This window comes from Pleurodeles waltl, chromosome 2_2 (genome assembly GCF_031143425.1).
Source record: "Pleurodeles waltl isolate 20211129_DDA chromosome 2_2, aPleWal1.hap1.20221129, whole genome shotgun sequence".
In the NCBI taxonomy this organism is placed as follows: domain Eukaryota; kingdom Metazoa; phylum Chordata; class Amphibia; order Caudata; family Salamandridae; genus Pleurodeles; species Pleurodeles waltl.
The window spans coordinates 1172206531-1172227070 of record NC_090439.1 but is presented as its reverse complement, the minus strand read 5'-3'; the positions used below and the strand labels follow the sequence as shown (position 1 = coordinate 1172227070).

The following is a 20540-nucleotide window of genomic DNA, read 5'->3' as shown; positions in this document are numbered from 1 at the left end:
ACTACTGTGACCAAAGATACATATGGGGAAGGCGGGGCAAAGAAAGACGGAAAATCGTTACAAAGGGAGAAATCCGAAAGCTGCAAGAGTGAGCTGTGGGGGCAGGGAGTGGCTGTAAATGGATTAAAGAGGCCCGAGGTGGCTTCAGCATTACACTGCATCAGTGTTCCGTGCCCCACATTTCAGAGGAGAGCGCTGGGCACGGCACGTTTTTATTTACAAATTAACTACTGTCTCGGACCCTGATCACGGTTGAAGTATCACCTAAACGTGCTGATCCAGAGACCTTTAAAGAGAGCGCTGCGTCCCTACAGAGTGCCTGGAATGTAACAGCGCTTTCTGCAGTCAAACCTTGTACCGCGTCACGGAGACCAATGCCGAGAGTCACAGCGGCCAGAAATGTTTCTTGTTTCTTTTATCAGACAACTATTTCTCTCCAAGCATCGCCAGCAGCGATGGCAACATTTTCACGCCCAGTAGAACTGGACGAGTGGGAGCCGTCGCCCGCGGTACATTGTCTCTTCTCTCAGTGGATGAAAGGCCGGCAATGGGAACAGAGCAGGTTTCGGGCTGCATGCCCCCCCTTACTTCTGTGAAAGTTAGCGGCCCTGGGGTGCGGGGTCCAAAGGCCTTTTCAAGGCTTGGAGAGGAGGATGGTGTGGCCCCATGGGCGTAGGAAGTGTGGGGGACGCGGGGATATGTCCCCCTCAGATGTTGGAGTGAAGGAGACATCGGGGACAAGGGGACAGAAGAATTTTCCCTTCTCTTCTGTAATTCAGGGCCATTAGCGCATGAAAGCGCGACCTATACTGGCCCTGCGCTTGACCTGTGACCTGCCCCCAGGACACTCGCCCTCCGCCCCTTTGTTGTGTTGCCAAGTATCTCCCTTCCTTTTTAGGGTGGAGCCTGTGTTGCATGCGCTCGCGCATGCGTAACGCAGGGAGACTCTTTTGTATTTAGAAAAGGGCTCGGAGCCCTGTCAACTTCACGTCAGTGCTTTTTATTGGTTCGTGGGCTTCCCTAATAAATCTGCTTGCTTTCATTAGTCGAAGGCACGCATATGTCATGCCTTTTCCGGTGGCTAGCCCTCCTCGAGCGCAGCGACCAAGTACAGAAAACATGCGAGGCTCGCTGTTATCCATCAGGCTCGTGGACTTTTTTTTCTCTAATTTACGAGCGCGATCTCGCTTGGCAGAAGTCGAGCGCTTTACAGACTTGAATTCACTTTTTCGGGTTGTGTACATAAATGCACTTTTGCCCGATAGGTGAAAAGTCGGGTTAAGAGTTTACAACGCGATCAGCTCTAACATGAGCAAACGCGAGACCCGTCGCATTGTAAATGCTTGTTAAGTCCAGTGCTGTGTTGCAGAGTATCTCCTTTTCTAAAAACAGTGTTGTTGAGTTACTGTGAGACATGAGCCGGGTAGGCTTTAGCGCGCTAGTGGCACCCTGTGCGCCAATGTTTGTTAGGGCCCCCCTTTCTGTCGCCTCTCTCTCACTCTCTTTTCTCCTCTGTCTCCAGCTTGCCTGCCCCAGTGCTAATTATTGTCCCCTAAATTGACATCCTGACCCCCCAACATTTCTGTCCCCTGTCTCTCCCTCAGCCTTCCTGGTATTTGTGAAAGCCCGCTCTGAAGGCCAAGGGCTGTCTGTAAATCTCATTTCCTGCCAATGGCCTGTGGATGGAAGCCAGCACTGGGGCAACTCACAGGCTTTACAGGACTTCACAGGCCGTGGTGGACCAGAGCCTGGCACTGCTGGATAGACGGCGGAGAGACCAGCACACAGCACGGGTCCCAGGAAGAGCCAGATGGCCTGGGAGATGGACAGGACTAGGTGAGGGAGCAGGGCCGGCTCTAGGCCGATGCAACCGGTGCCGCTGCACCGGGTGCTGACTTAGGATGGGGGTGCTGTGTTTGCAAGTATATTGTGGCTTTAAAAGCAACTGCTGGGTGTTCCTTGCCACCAACAGTTTCAGGCAACAATAAAAATCTCAAGATAAATCCGGTGATTAATGGTGTTCCTGGAGAGATATTGAAGTTTTGTGTAATCAGAGTTTTGACTCATCATAACGTACAGGGTTACTATGCCTCCTACAAAGAACGTCTATATGCAGATCACAAAGTGTATATAATGTGAATAGGTCAGTGGGTTACTGCTTTTGTCAGATGCAGGAAAGAACCCTCTTTTTGGCATGGTTACCCCACTTTTTGCCTGCTGTCAGTATGTTTTGACTGTGTTCCCTGGGATCCTGCTAACCAGGACCCCAGTGCTCTCTCCCATTAAATTTGGTTGCTTGGACCACACACACCTCACATTTGGCGTACTGGTGCCCCTTATAATTCCCTAGTATATGGTACCCAGGTACCCCGGGCATTGGGAGATCAGGGGTTCCCCATGGGCTGCAGCATGTATTATGTATTATGCCACCCATAGGAGCCCATGTAAACTGTGTCTGCAGGCCTGCCATTGCAGCCTGCGTGGAAAGGTGCATGCACCAGGTCACTGTGAGTCACCTCTATGGCAGGCCCTCCTAGCCCAGAGGGCAGGGTGCAGGTACCTGTGTGTGAGAGGTTCCCCCACAAACTCCAGCTCCATTTTCCTGGACCTCGTGAGTGCGGGGACACCATTTTACGCGTGCACTGGACATAGGTCACCACTTATGTCCAGCTACATAATGGCAACCCCGAAACCTGGGCATGTTTGCTAACAAACATGTCAGAATCATACGCCAATCCTGTTGTCAGTATTGATTGTATGATTCCATGTACTTTGGGGGCTCCTTAGAGGATCCCCAGCATTGCTCCTATCAGCTTTCTAGGATTTTCTGGGCAGCCCACGCTGCTGCCACCCCTCAGACAGATTTCTGCCCTCCTTCTGCTGCTTGAGCAGGCTCATGCCCAGAAAGGCAGAACAAAGGATTTCCTTTGGAAGAGGGAGGCAACAGCCTCTCCCTTTGGAAAGAGGCGTTACACGGCTTGGGAGGGGTCGCGCCTCCACCCTACTCTCTGTCCATTCATGGTCACCCAGTACCTGTACTTCTTAGTGTTCTCAGGCACAGGGACCAAGCTACTGGCATGCTCTGAAGGGAACATTTGGTGCCCTCCTTGTATAAACCAGGCTGTACCAGTTCAGGGACCTCAGCCCCTACTCTGGTACGAAACTGGACAATGGAAATGGGCGTAACCACTCCCCTGTCCATCACCACCCCAGGGGTGGTGCCTGGAGCTCCTCCAGGTGGCCACTTGATTCTGCCATCTTGAACCCAAGGTGGGCAGAGGCCTCTGTGAGCATCTGAGTGGCCAGGTCAGGCAGGTGACGTCACCGCCCCCTCCTAGGTGGTCACCCTGCTAGGTGACCAATCCCCCTTTCTGGGCTATTTAGGGTTTCCCTCTTGGGTGGGTCCTCAGATTCAATGTGCAAGATTCCAGCAGGACTCCTCTGCAACGTTTACTTTGACTTCTGGCCACTGGAACCGCAACTGGACTTCACAGGAACCTACAATCTGCAACTCCAGCAACGACTGTAAGTGAGTCCCTCATATAGTACATATTTTACAACAATGTATAATGTCTCAGAATTTTCATTGAACTTAACGAAAATAAATATCTTCACTTCATAAATCTCCAGTTTGTTTAGATATTGTTAATAGCACAACACGAGAACTCTTTCATGTCAATATGTGCACAGAGTAATGCTCTGTAAGGGAAACTTTAGATTGTTGCACATTGTATGTTAACAGGCCTTTGCTTTAACCCAAAACATATTTCAAACGTGTGTGTGCAACTCACACTAGTTACACTCAGTCTTTACTTCATTTATATGAAGTACTGATTGCACTTAAAACTTCAGTAGTAGCTAAATCTTTAACATACGGAATCAACTTTATCTCCAGCTCTGCACTGTTTCTATTCCATATAAACCGACATGTACACATGATCAGTTTATGTAGTACATGTTTAATTAATGTAGGTTTGACAATGCCAACAGTGATGAAACCAATTATGTCATTTGATATATCATCAGTGATGTAATCAAGATGTCATGTAAGATGGAATGCGTAAGGCTGAGGTTATAGTTGGCTCAGTGAACTATAACTGGTGTAATTCAGTGATGTTGTAGTCTAAATGTTCATTTATGGGATATTTCAACATATGACCATGCAGGCACTTTAACGTTTGTTTCTTCAGTGAATATATGTTTTTAAGACTACAGTCTAGTTATTTTATGTAAGCACACGTCTTTGTAATTTATGCTTTGTGTGATTCTGTGCCGCTTAGTACTTGTTTAGTTATTTCAGATGATGCGCTGGTTTTCTGGGGTAAATTGGACGGCAGCATCCTGGAGGATGTCATCAGTAATGGTACAAGTGATGTCATTGAACATGTCATGAGTGATGTAATATGAGGGAACATAAGCAGTGCGTGGTGGGGGCAACTTATAGGCAGCGGACTATAACCGGTGAATTTCAGTGTTTTGTTGTGCGGAGCGGCGCTGAGGCCTGGTGGCCGCGAACTGGGAGGCCTTGGCGGGCTCTGCCTCTAGGGCCCGGGTGGCCTTTGCTGGGCCTGGGCCTGGTAGTGGAGCCCGGATGTGAGGAGGTGGCGGCGGAGAAGAAGGGAAGGCTTGCCTCTGGGCTTCCAGCAGAGGGACCTGGTTTGGTTGGAGTGAGGCCCCCGGTCGACGGCACAATCGGCCCGCGGTGAACTCCTCAGAGACGGGGGAGGAGGAAGGAACTTGGTTGGCCCGGTGTTCGGGCAAGATGGCAGCAATGTGAGTCTGCGGCCTAGCGTGGAGTGTGGAACAAGAAGCTTCGCTTACCTGACCTAGTGAGCAGCGAATAGTCCGAGGAGGTCACGGGCGCAAGAGAAGAGCCGGGCGCCTGGGCGGGCTCACGACAGGGCGGTCGAGGCCTGGGGCTGACGTCCGGTACAGGAGTGGCAGTATCATGGCATCCTCTAAATCCAAGCGGGATCAGTCGGTGAGGGACATGCTGACTAGATCCCAGCCAGCGAAAAGCGGTTCTGCTGAAGGGTCTGCGGCGATAAGGAGGTGTGATGATCGAGGGGAGGTGGATGACGACGGTGAGGCCCCAGTCACCAAAGGCTTTCTCTCCTCCCTGTTTGATTCACTCAGGAGCGATCTGCAGGAGCTCCGGAGGGATATTTCCTAGGAGATGAAGGAGCTGCATGCAGAGGTCACTTCCCTAGGGGATAGAGTGGCGAACGTAGAGGATGGTGAGATCTCTCGAGGGGAGGAGGTTGAACGTATGCAACAGGAGATACTATGTCTTCGCGAGCAGCAGGACCTTCTTCAGATTACGGTGGAAGACTTGGAGAACCAGTCACGACGGCATAACATACGCATCAGGGGGCCCCAATAGGAGCGGAGAAGGAGGACATTGGGGAGTTCGTCACAGCGTTGTTCCGCTCAGTCCTGGGTCCTGATGAATCAAGAGAGATTACGTTGGACCGCGTTCATCGAGTGGGCTGCCCTGGGGGGCCTGGAGGCCGTCCGCCTGATATATTAACGTGCGTCCACAACTATGGGCTAAAAGAAAACATTCTACAGAGAACCCAAAACTTGTCACATGTACAGTTCCGTGAGCATAAGTTGCAGCTGTTTCAGGATCTCTCGCTGCGGACTTTGCAAAGACGGAGAGACTTTAAACCTATAACAGAACATTTGCGGGCCCACTCGACGTCCTATTCCTTGGGCCACCCCTTCCGTCTTATGTTCCGATGGGAGGACTAGTGGCATCAGGTGAAATCGGTGTCCGAAGTGAGAAGGATCCTGCAGCTGGAAGAGAATGACCTAGAGCCCGCGGTAACTGTGGAGGAGGATGGTGGGGGTCACCCGCGGTGGCGGCAGAAGGAGAGGAAGAGAAGGCAACGGCGGCCTACCACGACGGAGCAGGCGCTGGGAAGACAATCAATACTGTGTAGCTTGGCTGCCGGGACTAACGCCTAGCCGATGGGCAGCTGAGAACTGCCGCTGTGATTTGGGGTCGTGTAAGTTTTTGCTGGGGTCTTTGACCATACTGGAGAGGCCCGGGTGGAGGAGCCGCTGGATCCCATGTGATGAATCTGGATGGATCTACTGGCCCGATTACACTTTTCCTCTCTAGAGTTGTGTGTCAGGGGACTTATATGTTCTAAGCACCTGTTGCGCATTATGGTTGTGTGTAGGAGTGCTTCTACTGGAATTTCTATAGCTTCTGACCTTGCTTGCTATCCCTGTGTGGAGGACCGCTCCAATGTTGGCTCTGGTATGTGGCCTTTGTTAGTTGTGCCTGCTGTAGAGCGTAACTGGTCTACTACTATATGTCCTTTAAGTGTCTAAGCTTGAATGTTCGGGGACTTAATAGCCCAGCAAAGAGATTAGCGATATTGTCTGGTCTTGAGCAATCCGGGAGTCATGTCTGTCTCCTACAGGAAACACATTTGGTGGCCAAGGATACGTATAGAATGCGTTCAAAGTGGTTTCCTAGGCAATTCTGGTCCTCAGCCCCAATGAAACATGAAAGGGTGGCAATACTTTTGTCGAAGTCCTTCCCTGGAGAGGTGATTGCCAAGCTTCTTGAGGTGCAGGGTAGGTTCCTGGCGCTCAGAGTGCGGGTGGGGACTTTCCTCTTCACTATTGCAACATTGTATGCATCTAACATGCAACAGGAAACCTTTATGAGGCAGGCCATTTCCCCAGTGCTCAACACCCCTGACAGAGCTATTCTCATAGGGGGAGACTTTAACCTGGTAATGGACAATGAGATGGATAGGTCTGGGCATCGCTATGGGCAGACTAGTGCGCTGACAGCAGTGGGGAAGCAGTGGCTAGCTGAGTGTGGTTTGGAGGATGTTTGGAGGAGGGAGCATCCAACGCTTCTGGACTATTACTTCTATTCTGCGGCCTCGAAAACATATACACGTATTGATTTTTTCCTGGCCTCAATCGAGCCCCGGGCCTTGACAGACCACGCACCTATTATCCTGGAGGCGAGTCTTGACATGGGGCGTGTGGGAAGTCCGAGCTGGCCCTTTAGAGACACTATACTTCAGAGTAGAGTAGCGGAGGAGACGCTGAGACATGCGATAGTGGACTACCTTAGCATTAATGATGATGGAGGAGTTAGCATAGAGACCTTATGGGAGGCCCTAAAGGTGGTTGTACGAGGGGAAGGGATTTCGCTAGCAGCTAAAGATAATAAAGCACGGAAGGAACAGAGAGTAGTGCTTGAGCAAAAAGTGGCGGCCCTAGAGTGTTCTCATAAATATACTGGTGCACCTAGAGTGTGGAGGGACCTGGAGAGGACGCGTCAGCAGCTGAAACGGCTGGATTGGGATAGGGGAGAATATGCGATAGTGAGGCTTAAACACAAATACTACATTGGGAGTAACAGATGTGAGAAGCTTTTTGCTCACCGGCTGAGGGCACAGCACTCCGCGGCGGCCACAAAGGTGATACGCTCCCCTTCTAATGGGGAGGTGCGTGTGGACGACTAAATAGCAGAGGTGTTTGCTGAGTACTACAGGGGGCTATATTCCGTGGATGTGAGGTGTGATGCGGATCCTGCTGCCTTTCTCGCAGATAGCACAATTACCCCACTTGGAGAGCATGAGGCGTCCTCATTGGACCAGCCGATAAGAGTAGATGAGGTTATCTTGGCGATATCCCATCTAAAGAATGGGAAGTCGCCTGGCCCTGACAGCTTTACGGCACTCTTTTATAAAACATTCTGTCCAGAGTTGGCCCCGGTTTTGGCGAGGCGCTTCAACTCCTTTCGGGTGTCCGTGGCTCTTGCGCCTAGCATGCTGGAGGCTACATTACGGTTATTCACAAACCCAGGAAGGATCCGGAAGATTGTGCCTCATATAGACCTATCTCGCTTCTGAATATAGACGCCAAGTTGTTTACTGGTATACTAGCTCACCGCCTCAATCCCTATATGCTGGGCCTTATAGACCCGGATCAGGCGGGCTTTATACCCCACCGGCAGTCTGGAGATAATACAAATCGCCTTCTGCATTTAATAGACAAAACTGGCAGATCGCGCAAGGAAGCGCTCCTTCTTTCTATCGATGCAGAGAAGGCGTTTGATAGAGTCCATTGACCTTATCTCTTTCAAGTGTTGGAGCGCTATGGGTTGGGACCGGGGTTCAGGACCTGGATTCAATGCATTTATCACTCGCCCAAGGCTACCGTATGAGTTAATGGAACCCTGTCCTTGCCATTTTCGGTTGGTCGTGGAACATGACAGGGATGTCCGCTCTCCCCGCTGCTATTTGTGTTGTACATGGAACCCTTTGCTCAGCGCCTCCGTGATAACCCCCTGGTTACTCGCGTCAAATTTGGGGGCGAACATCACCTCATTAGTCTCTATGCGGATGATGTGATCCTTACCCTCGCGGAGCCCATGATATCGCTTCCGGCTCTGATGGTAGCCCTGGAGGAGATTGGGCAGGTCTCTGGATTCCGTGTGAATATGCAGAAGTCGCAGGTCCTTTACTTGTCCATGTCTCCCGACCATGCAGAGGACCTGAGGGCCCGATACCCCTTTATATGGTCGACATCACAGGTACCCTATTTGGGTATTGAACTGGGGACCTCTGCAGTGAAGACGGCGAGCTTGAATTATGCCACTTTAACTCGGGAGGTTCTGCGAGACCTTGGGAGCTGGGGGAAGCATAACCTTTCTTGGCTAGGCAGGGTGGCGGCGGTGAAAATGACTGTGCTGCTGCGCATACTTTATGTCTTTCAGGCACTCCCCCTGACTCCTCCGTCTCGCACGATAGCGACCCTACAGGCCGCGATTTTGAAGTTCATCTGGGATGGTCGGCGGGCGCGGATCCCTGGAATGTTTTATACCGCCCTAGGGGGTAGGGGGGACTGACTGTTCCCTGCCTGCTGCGGTATTTCCAGACAGCCCAGCTGTGCTTTCTTCTAGAGTGGAGTAGGCCGCTTTCTGAGAAACATTGGTGTTTTATGGATCAGGCAGTGGCGGGTCTCATATTTGGAAGGAGCCCTGGCTTTGATGTTGACACAGGGTGCGTGGACTATATTCCTCCCCGATCACGGGAGCAACAATGCGTGTATGGGATGCAGTGGCGTGACGGCAGGGGCTCACAACGTTTCCATCCCCTATGTCACCAATAGGTGAGAACCCTGACTTTCCACCCGGCCTACAGGTAGAGAGGTTCCGTCGTTGGTATGATGGGGGCTGTAAGAGGATGGGGAGTCTTTTTGATGAGAATGGAGTGATCCCTTTTGATCAGATGCGGGAGACGTATCGATTGACCGAAGCGGATAGACTATTGTATTATCAGGTACGACACTGGGCCCTTATGCCTGCGAATAGGGCCTTGGTAGATAGGCCACTAACCCCATTTGAGAGGTGGATATTCACAAAGAAGGATGATAAACGGGTGATATCGGAGCTTTATCGGTTCCTGCAGGGTGGGGAGCGACCGCCTAAGACTAGGGGTCAGAGGAGATGGGAGAAAGAACTGGAGAGGGAGCTCACGGAGGAGGAGTGGGACAATATTCATTATAGAACTCATCATACGGCCCATAGTGCTGCGGGGAGAGAGAAGGCATATAAGATAACTTCCTACTGGTACTTTACTCCAGCAAGGATAAATGCATAAGACCCGGGTAAGTCAGGCCTTTGCTGGAGAGGGTGCGGTAACACTGGCACTCTGGTACATCTGCTTTGGCATTGTCCCAAACTACAGCGATATTGGATGAGTATATTAGATGACATCGATAAGGTGTTTCATACAGAGATTCCCAATCCTATTACGTTTCCCCTTCGCTCGTTGAAGGGACGGCAGATGGCACTGGCTCTTAATGCTGCCCTACAGACAATTCTTGCCCTATGGGGCTCCGATAGGTTGCCGACGTATGGGTCTTGGCTCCAGAAGTTGTGGTTCATTCTGGCGATGGAAAAGCTTACTTTGGCTTCCAAGCAGAGAGTGGGTGACATTTCTACGTTGTGGAGACATTTCTTTCAGATCTTATCTACAGAATTCACTGAGCTGACGTGTCCAACATACCTAAGAGTTTTGGGACTGACCCGAGAGGTTTAATAGGATGATATGAGCTAGGGCTCTGAGGATGGCGGGGATGATAATATGAATGGAGTGGTGAAGGGTAAGGACAAGAGGGTGGCAAAGCATGTAGGCGAAGAAGCACAAATGTTTTTTCCTTTTTATGTTTGTCTGGGTGTGAGCACTGTGAGATCCGATTTGGGGTGCCCTTCCGGTCCTGAGGTCAATATGAGTCATAGTAGGTAAGGGAGATGTTCTCCCTCAATGGAAGAATGGATACGGGTGTATAACGGTCAACGCATGTTCAGGGTCTATGGGGCATGTCGCTCCTGAAATGATTGGAGGATAATTACAGTGCTTTGTATTGTTTTTCATGTTAAAATGTCAATAAACAGATTTGGGCCTATATTTATACTTTTTTTGCGCCGCATTTGCGTCGTTTTGTGACGCAAAAACGGCGCAAACTTGCAAAATACCATTGTATTTTGTAGGTTTGCGCCGTTTTGCGTCAAAAAGCGGCACAAATGCGGCGCTAAAAAAAGTAAAGTATAAATACGGGCCTTGATCCATAAACTTTAATTTTTCTATGAACTTCTAATTTCTTTTACATAAAGTAAGATATCATACCAGATGTAAGAATTCCGTCATTTTAACCTTTGTTTTTTCAGTGAATCTATAGCTAAGTGCCCCCAGGCACTTCCTCGGTTATGTACAGTCCCTCACTGGTTCCTGCCGATCCACACATATTCATGTGCACCCTCGATCAGTCCCTCAGTTACGTATGGGACCCTCAGTGGTCACTTCCATTCAGTCAGATCAGTATGAGATCCTCTCTTCACCCAGCTGTAGGTGCTGCCTGATTCCTAATGTGTTTGTGATGCTACTCACAGGGCTGTGACACACCCAGGTTCCCAGTCACTACTCTGTGTGGGTGATGCTAAATACCTGTACATGGTGTGAAGGATGCAGCTGACAGGAGAGGTCACTATTTGAGAAATGTGAGTGCCTTTCTTCTTCCCAGAAGTTCACATTCCTCTGTGACAGGTGAACTGGGCACTCCTTTGGAGTGTGCGTAGAAATGTCATGGGGAGCATCATTCAGAAGGGGGTGCAGCAACAGAGCCAACCAGTTACAGATTGCTGTGCCTCCCACACCTCCCCATGGCCCTATCTTGGTGCAGGGTGTCTATAAAAAACCCAGGAGGCCTGTCCCCATTGACATACTCCAGCCACAGCACCTGTTGCTCTCACTGCATCACTTCTGCTCACTGTTACTTCCAGGGCAGACACAGGAAGCACTTTAACCCAGGTCATGAGTGGGCACAGCCGGGCCCTGCTGGGAGTGCTCTTGGCCGTCTGCATTGGGATCACAGCAGGACAGACCACGGAAGGTAAGGCAGACTTCTCATTTAGTGGGACAAGAACCTTTCTGGGGGTGGGAGGTGGTGATAATATGCAATTGGTCAGAACTATCTCTAGTCTGCAGGACTGTATTACTGATTGGGACAGTACCAGCACCTCTCTGTAGGCTGTAATACTGTGATACTTAATGAACAAGTACCAACACCTCTCTGTAGGCCTGTACTGCTCAGCGGCCAAATATCAGCCCATCTGTAAGCCATACAACCTACAAACAAGTACCTGCACCTCTCTGTAGGCTGTACCACTTAATGAACACGTATCAGCACCTCTCTGTAGACTGTAATCCTGTAGTACTTAATGGACAAGTGCCAGCCCCTCCCTGTAGGCTGTAGTACTTAACGAGCAAGTACCAGCACCTTACTGTACACTGTACTACTTAATGAACAAGTACCAGCGCCTTACTGTACACTGTACTACTTAATGAACAAGTACCAGCGCCTCTCTGTAGGCTGTAATACTGTGATAGTTAATGAACAAGTACCAACACCTCTTTGTAGGCTGTAATACTGTGATACTTAATGAACAAGTACCAGCCTCTCCCTGTAGGCTGTAGTACTTAACGAGCAAGTACCAGCACCTTACTGTACACTGTACTACTTAATGAACAAGTACCAGCGCCTTACTGTACACTGTACTACTTAATGAACAAGTACCAGCGCCTCTCTGTAGGCTGTAATACTGTGATAGTTAATGAACAAGTACCAACACCTCTTTGTAGGCTGTAATACTGTGATACTTAATGAACAAGTACCAGCCTCTCCCTGTAGGCTGTAGTACTTAACGAGCAAGTACCAGCACCTTACTGTACACTGTACTACTTAATGAACAAGTACCAGCGCCTCTCTGTAGGCTGTAATACTGTGATACTTAATGAACAAGTACCAACACCTCTTTGTAGGCTGTAATACTGTGATACTTAATGAACAAGTACCAGCCTCTCCCTGTAGGCTGTACTACTTAATGAACAAGTACCAGCACCTTACTGTACACTGTACTACTTAATGAACAAGTACCAGCGCCTCTCTGTAGGCTGTAATACTGTGATACTTAATGAACAAGTACCAACACCTCTTTGTAGGCTGTAATACTGTGATACTTAATGAACAAGTACCAGCGCCTCTCTGTAGGCTGTAATACTGTGATACTTAATGAACAAGTACCAGCCTCTCCCTGTAGGCTGTACTACTTAATGAACAAGTACCAGCACCTTACTGTACACTGTACTACTTAATGAACAAGTACCAGCGCCTCTCTGTAGGCTGTAATACTGTATTACAGTGTGGGAAAAAGCTGGCGCGACCCGGAAGTCAACAAAAGGGCACAGGCTACCATTGGGTACACACGATCACGTGTGCCATGAAAAGTAAAAGTAAAGACAGACTGAGTGAACCCGAGTCCCGTAATAGTCACTGAAAACAGACTACGGGAAGCTAGTGTACACCCTAATATAAATGCAAATAGATAGTGAAGGCCAGCCGCCACATAAGTGTTATTAACAACAATGCCCATAAAAACAAACTGTATTAATTTGGTAGGAATGTCAAAGTGACTGGTAATGACATGATGAATCAAGGCTAGAAGACGAAACAACTGAAGTTAGTCCCTGAGTATCTGGGAATAACAGCTTGTGGAATGGAAATCACTCTCATAATTAGGGGTGCTACGTACTCAGTCCAAAAGCCAACGCTGCCCCACACTCATCACTGAAATCTCTAGTAGAGATGACTCAAAGAGCCTGCAACAATACGTCAGAAAAACAAGGGGGGGGGGGGGTAATTTAAACAAGTGCAAGGCAGGGGTGGGAGTTTAAAGGAGTGACGTTAGGGCTCCAAAAGTAAAATAAAAAATGGTCCTAAAACAGAAATTAGCCCAGTCAGAAAGGTGTCAATCACTTATTCATCCCAGTCATGGTCTGGAAGGTGATCAACGGGTGAACTGCAGCCAAGGAATGTCGTCATTGAGCCCGTGGATATGAGCCCCCAATTTAAATATCCAAAGTTGCTCGGATTCGAAAAGAGAACTGTGATTACTACTGACATGCCTCGGGGAGTAAAGGACTACCCACCATATATCATCTGGGCTATGGTGGAGTTCCAAAAAGTGTGCACTAAATTTAGTGGTAATACGACCGCACCTGATGTTACTGCGGTGTTCATTGATCCTTAATTTGACCGGTCTGATGGTCATGCCAATGTAACGTAAGGCACAAGGGCACTTAATCATGTAAATACAGTTACATGTGTTACAATTGGTGTGTTTGACAAGTTGCCATGTGCCCAACAGTTCCAGGTATAAGGTGTGCAAACGTCGGGTCAAAGGGCAGACATTACACTGACCACGAGGATAGTGTCCTGTAACGGACGGGAAGCCCCACAAGGTTGTTTGTTTCATATCTCCCGAATGTGTGAGAGGGCGAGTATGTACCACTATATCTCTAATACTGCTTGTCCTTTTAAAAGCAAACAGAGGTTTAGGAATACGTGTGCCTCCACTCTCTAAGATCAGCCATCTTTTATTAATCAGTTTCTTAATGTTGTTAGACAATGGGGTGAAGGTGGACACACAAGTCAGTCGGTCATCAGGTGCCTTGGGAATGGTTGTCAGGAGTGCTTCTCTGTTATTGTTCCTGGCTCTCTTGCGTGCAGTATTGACAACCTGGAGAGGATAGTGTCTCTAACGCAATTTCATGACAAGGTCATCTGCCTGTTCTTCGAAAAGTTGGATGTTACTGCAGTTACGTCGTAATCGTAAAAAATGTCCGTAAGGTAAATTTTCTCATAGTGCTCTATGGTGATGACTGTCAAAAAGTAGCAGGCTGTTAAGATCTGTTGTTTTGTGATATGTACATGTTGTCAGTTTGCCCTTGTCAATTGTAATCATCAGGTCCAGAAAATTAATCTGTGTTGAAGAGACCATGGAGGTAAACTTCAGATAGGGGTCAAGACTGTTGATCCAGTTGATAAAAGGTTCAACCGCTAAACCAATTTTTACGATTACGACGTAACTGCAGTAACATCCAACTTTTCGAAGAACAGGCAGATGAACTTGACACCAGCACATGCTCCCCAGCAATCCTGGTGCTGCTTACATGCTGAACATAGCATGTAAGCAGAGCCAGGATTGGTCTGAGCGGCAGTGACTACCGCTCAGGCACAAGCCTGGGGTCTGTGCTGTTTCTCCAGCCTGGCTGTACACACAGCCAAGCTGGAGAAACCTGAGTGCGCCTCGGACTGCCGGCCAAACACACATGCGCACTTAGTGCACTCTCCCCTCCTCCCACCTCTCCGTGGCCCAGCCCCGCCCCTCCCTGCAGTGCTGAACCAGAAGAAGAAAAAAAAAAAAAAAGAAAACTATTGTTTTATTTTTGTGCTTCTGGCTCAGCCAGTGGGGCAATACTCCTTTGCCACACCGAAAAAGCTGCCGCTGCTGTGTTCGACAAAATCTCCAGGATCCATTGACAGTTTCACATGGTCCCTGAGACAACCTTCTGCTCTCCTGGGGGAAGGTAAAAACAACTCTGACGAAATCAAAAATGGATCTGCTGTGGGATGAGATGCAATCTCTTTCTGGCGGAATGGCTAAAAGTATGGGTGAGCACGAAAGGCAAAGTTAAAAAGGGAAGGCTTTAAAGTGCATTCGATGATCAAACGAGGAATGGGCAGCTCTGTTGTGTAGGCAGACAGGCTGGCAGCTTGGGCAGAGAGAGAAAAGCTGTGGCCAAAATGTTTGTTCAAGAGGAGTGTCACCCCTGGTAGCCATACCTCTAGTTGGTCTAGGGAGCTCCGCATGCCAAGAAAAGGGATCTGCCATGTCGGGAGAGGGCAGAACAGTGCATTCTGGGCCAGCAAGATCTTACAGTTCACAGGTGGCTGTCACTAGGCACACCCCCCCAAAAAATATCATTTAATACAGGTCTGTAGAAAAGTGAAAACAAAATAAAATCAAGTCTGCAAAACAGAAGACAACACGTTCGCCAAATGAAGGAGAAAAAGAACCCCCCAACAGACTCCTGTAACAACCAAGGAAGGTATGAAGAGAACTCCATGTAGCTGCAGCACAGACATATTTCAAGGAAGCCCCCAAAATGAGGTCCACGAAACAGACACACTTTGAGTAGACTGACCCTGAACAAGGTGAGGAACCGGAAGCTGACCAATCACATCAGCCCTCAGATCAAAGACTTAATCCACTGAGAGGGAGAAGACGTGGCAGGACGTGAACCTTTATTGGGCAAATGAAAAATGACAAACAAGGCATCTACTTTACGAAAAGCAGAGGTCTGTTTCAATGAAATTGATAATGCCCTATGCAGATCTAAAGTGCTTTATGTCTCCTCATCTGAGGAAGGGGATGGAAACAACACAGGAAGGACAATATCCTTATCAGTGTGAAAACTAGACAAAACCTTAGGCAGAAAAGCAGAACTAGGTCCTAGAATGACTTTTTCCTCCAGAAACCTAAGAAATGGACCCACTGACAAAAGCACACCAATCTCACAAACCCCTCTACCTGAACATATAGCTACAAGAAGCACCACCTTCTCATTGTGAAAGTACAAATTCACTGATTGCAAAGGCTCAAAAGGCAGAGATGTGAGAGCTTTAAGGACCAATGGTAAATCCCACGAAGGGGCAGGAAATCAAATAGGGGGCACTGAAGAAAAAACTACGCAATTGCATTGAAGTAAAATGAGCTAGTCTAGCCACCCCATCTCCCCTAGCCTTCTGGATTTCAGTCCACTGAGCCCTTATGGTAGAAACAGCAAGGCCAGGCACAAAACCTTCATACAAGAAGTCAAGAATCCTCATGGGATCACCCTTAAGAGGACCTAAATCACATGCCAAACAACACTTTTCACAATTTTCCGAGTGGCGGCCATAAGACTTCTGTGTAGCAGGACGACAGGCCAAGTAAATTGAATCCGCTACTTCCTAGAACAACCCTGCTGAAAAAGAGCTAACCCTTCAACAACCAGCTGTCAGGCTCAGACGCCTGAGGACAGCTGTTGAGAGCAATGGAAGGGACAAGGGGAGGGCTGAAGGGGAAACACGCAGGCAGGAGAGACTGCTAGAAGCAATATCTGAGAGTACCAAGGCCTCCTCATCCATCTTAGAGCCACCAGAATGTAAGGCATGGGCCGCCCTGACTTTCTGCAATACAATACAAGAGACCGGACAGCCATCTGGATGACAGAGCATCCCTGCCCATGCTAACGGTGAGGGGACGAATGAACTGAACTAGGGCACATGTGCATTTTCCTCTGCTGCAAAAAGGTCCAACCTTGGAACCCCAAACCTGATAATCAGCTGCTGAAAAAACTTGGGATTGGGACACAGGAGCACGGATGATGGAAACCTCCGACTCTACTGGTCTGCAGGCCCATTCTACCTCCCCGGAAGATAAACAGCCCTCAGGGATGGGAGATTGAACTCTGACCCCAAACAGATCCCCTATGCCAGCTAACAAAGAGCAGGAGCTATCCTCCCCTGTCATCCTCCTCCCTCCGGCCCCCCACGGGGATTCAAGTAATGTGCTCAGAGGCCTAATGGCATAAAAATGAAAAGAAAACAAGAGTGGGAAGACAAAATGTTTGGGGGGTGTTCACTTCAAAGGCATCAGGTCTAACAGTGGCCCAAAAGCCCTTACAGATCCAAAAGAATCTCCCTCTAGAAGGCACTGGAGCTGGCAGTTTTTTTTATCCCCTGCAGGCTTTCTATATCATTGTTTCCAACTGATCCCCAAACAGAGTGTAAAGATCTCCAGCCAGGTTCACACTGTTCTGTCTTCTATGGCATGGGTTCCCCTCAAAGCACACACCACCCACTAAACCGCATCACATTTAAGCGCAAAAACAAAACACCTTGAGGTACTTAACAATGAAACTAAAGAGCTCCTGAGTAAAAAGTAAAGCAGGAAGAAATGACAACAAGGACAAGTGCCTTGTGAATTGCTACCTTGAAACATTATTATTAGAAGCAAAGGGTTGGCTGGCTGGCAATCTTTAGGTTACCATGACCCTCCCATCATCTGATGTTCCTCTATAGCTTTCACTATCTAAGAAACAATACTTTTACCTGGAGTGGAGACAGTGAGTCCTCTTCAATGGCTTGTGGACATTTCACTGCTGGACATACAAAGATGGACACTATTCTCAGGTGTCTGAATGTCATCTACATCTTCTTTTGAATTCCTGGCTCCCTCCTCCTCCATCACACAGTATACCTTTTTCTTTGAAGAGTGGCCTCATGTTGCTGTTATTGGTATACCACGACCCACAACGTCAGGCATGTCAATGGGCAGCGGCGTTTTACCAGGAGTAGCAGCCCATCAATGACTTCAAAATATTCTCATTCTTTGGAAGAAGATGTCGGACTGGAAAACTCAGCATCCCCAACAAGAGCCAAGGGGTGGTCCAGCAGATCCTTCCATAAGCCCACTTGGCTTCATTCAGACAGGGGAGTGACAGGCTTCGTATTACCCACCAACCTCCACATTTACTGTGGATGTGTGATGGTTTTCATACACCTTGAACTGAGAACCCTAAGCCTACCCTTCCTTCACCAAGACACTGCACATATGAGAAGGTGAGATAATCTTTACAGCATACGAGTTTCACAGACCTACCATCCAAGCTGAGCAATAGTGAAGAACCTCCTACACCAAACAGAATCACATTAATATAGCCAGGCACAGTCAATAGGAGCCTTTAGAGACATTTACTCGCAAAGATAATAGTTTGTAATGTTTAGCAGCCACTATTATCAAGACAAACCATATGACCCTGGTATTTTTGTATCCATATAGGTTCTGTGGTCCAACTCCCCTTTCCTTGACGGATGACTCGCTTGCAAATCATTTACCTTGCTCTCCACTCATTTGGTTCAGGTGCTGGGTAGCTGCTGTCCATGCTCTTGACATGGTATTTTCCTTTTTGGTGTGTTATGTTGTGTTATGTGTACCTGTAGACATGCAAGAGTGTCCTGGTGCTGAGCAGGTCTTTATGCCTAGCCCTCCCTATGGTAGATTGGTTAATTGAAAAGCCAGGTTCTTCAGCTTCTTGTGGAATGCAAGAAGGGAGGTAGAGGCTCTGATGTTGAGTAGGAGATCGGTCCATGTTTTAGGAGCGTTTAAGAGAATGCACGTCCTCCTGACTAAGTTCTATAGACACGTGGGATGAGTGCGAGTAAGAATCTTGCGGAGAGGAGGTGTCTGGGTAGTTGGTGGAAAGAGGTGTGACTGTGTATGAAGGTGGGCCCTGAGTTGTGTAGTGCCTTGAATATTTGTGTGAGGAGACTGAATTGAGTGTGTTTGTTTATTGGGAGCCAGTGTAGTTCCCTGAGGTGTGGTGTTGTATGATGTGAGTTCTGCGTGGGAGGTTGAGGATGAGTCTGACTGCCAAGTTCTGGCAGGTTTGTAGTCTTCTAGTGGGTTGCTTGGGGATCCCAGTGTAGATGGTGCCCGTAGTTCAACTAGCTAGTGATTAGGGCATGTGTGACAGTTTTTCTAATGTTGCTTGGAGCCATTTGAAGATCTTCCTAAGTATGTCCAGGGTGTGGAAGCAGGGTGCAGTGAAAGCACTGACTTGTGATGTCAATAATTGTGTTTGCTGTCAATAATTATTTGAGGTTCCTGGCATAGGTGCTGGGTGTGGGTCCAAGTTCAGCCAGCCTCCAGTTGGAGTCCCATGCTGACGTGCTCTTGCCGAAGATCACTGCTTCTGTCTTGCTGGAGTTGAGCTTGAGACAGTTGTGTTTCATCCAGTTAGACACTACAGTCATGCAGGTAGAAAACTTGTTTCTTGTGTTGGAGGTCTTGTCCGGGAAGAAGAGTATTTCGTTTACATAGGAGAGGATGTTGATGTTGTGTGTGCGGATGACATTGGCCTGATGGAACACGGATGTGTTGAATAGGGTGGGACTGAGCAATGGGCTTTGAGGCACTCTGTAGATGAGCTTGCGGGCATCTGAGATGTAAGTTGCCGGGCTGACAACTTGTGTTCTATCCTTTAGGAAGAAGCAGTTCTATTTGGTAAGAAGAAGCAGGTCCAGCAGAGTGTAGGTCCTAGGATGCAAATCTTGTGCAGGCGGCTGATGAGGATGGGGTGTAACACCATCTCAAATGCTACAGAGAGGCCCAGAAGAATCAGGGCTGCTGTGTCTCCTCTGTCAAGTATCATGTGGATGTCATCAGTGGCAGAGATGAGTGTTGTTTCTGAATTGTGATTGGGCCTGAATCCAGACTGCGTGGGGTCAAGGAGTTGGTGGTTGCTAAGGTGGTCAATGAGGCGTCGGTTGAGTAGTTTTCATACGACCTTTGCCAGGTATGGTAGGAGGGAGATGAGTCTGTATTTGGAAAACATAGCTGGGTCAGTGGATGGTTTCTTGACTAACAGCATGATGGTGGCATGTTTCTTGGTGTCTGGAAAGGTGGCTGAGTTGTTGGAGGTGTTGAGGGGGGATGTTAGTTCTTTGCAGATTGGTAGGAGTCCTTTGGCGAAGGCATGGTGGGGGCAAGGTTCAGATGGAATCCCCAAGTGGATGGTCAGGGTCATCCATTGGGCATGATGGGAAGTTGAGTTGAGACAGTGACGGCATCTGGTTGAGGGTTGAAGTTGTTGTATCTGGAGGTAATTTCTGCTACAGAAGAATTCCAAGAGCTTGTTGCAAAGGTCTTGTGAGGAGGTGATGTTGCTGGATGTTGAAGAAGGCGTATGCGGTCAAATATTTGATGATGGCAAAGGTTTCCTTGCTGCTGTAAGTGCGAGTGTCCATGCGATCTGCAAGAGCAGTGCACATGGTGTCCATATCTGCTGGGGATGGCATCAGCCTGAATCCTTCTGTGTACCAGCTGGCCTGTCTTTGAGCTCTTTCCATTGGGTTGGACATGAGGTGAGCCAATGTGTCAGTGCATGCAATGATCCAGCTGTTCAGGTATTTTATGTTTACAGCAAGTCATTGGTGTGCTCAAAGCTGGCAAAAGCCCCCTTCTTTTCTGAGATGCCAGCTGGGGCAGGCAATTCCAGTGGTGGCAGGTCTGTGATAGCCTGGCAGGAGTAGGCTAAAACTGACAAGGGTGC

The 20540-nt window shown here is 48.6% G+C and overlaps 1 protein-coding gene across 1 annotated transcript in view; it reads left to right on the top strand.

Annotated features, from left to right (window-relative positions):
- Positions 1-11172: 11172 nt before the first annotated feature.
- Positions 11173-20540, top strand: part of LOC138283039 (uncharacterized) — a 121035-nt gene continuing 111667 nt past the window's right edge. Inside the window, exon 1 of the mRNA XM_069221171.1 lies at positions 11173-11433. Coding sequence (XP_069077272.1) covers positions 11355-11433 — 79 coding nt within the window. The 5' untranslated portion in view covers positions 11173-11354. The remainder of the gene's footprint in view (positions 11434-20540) is intronic.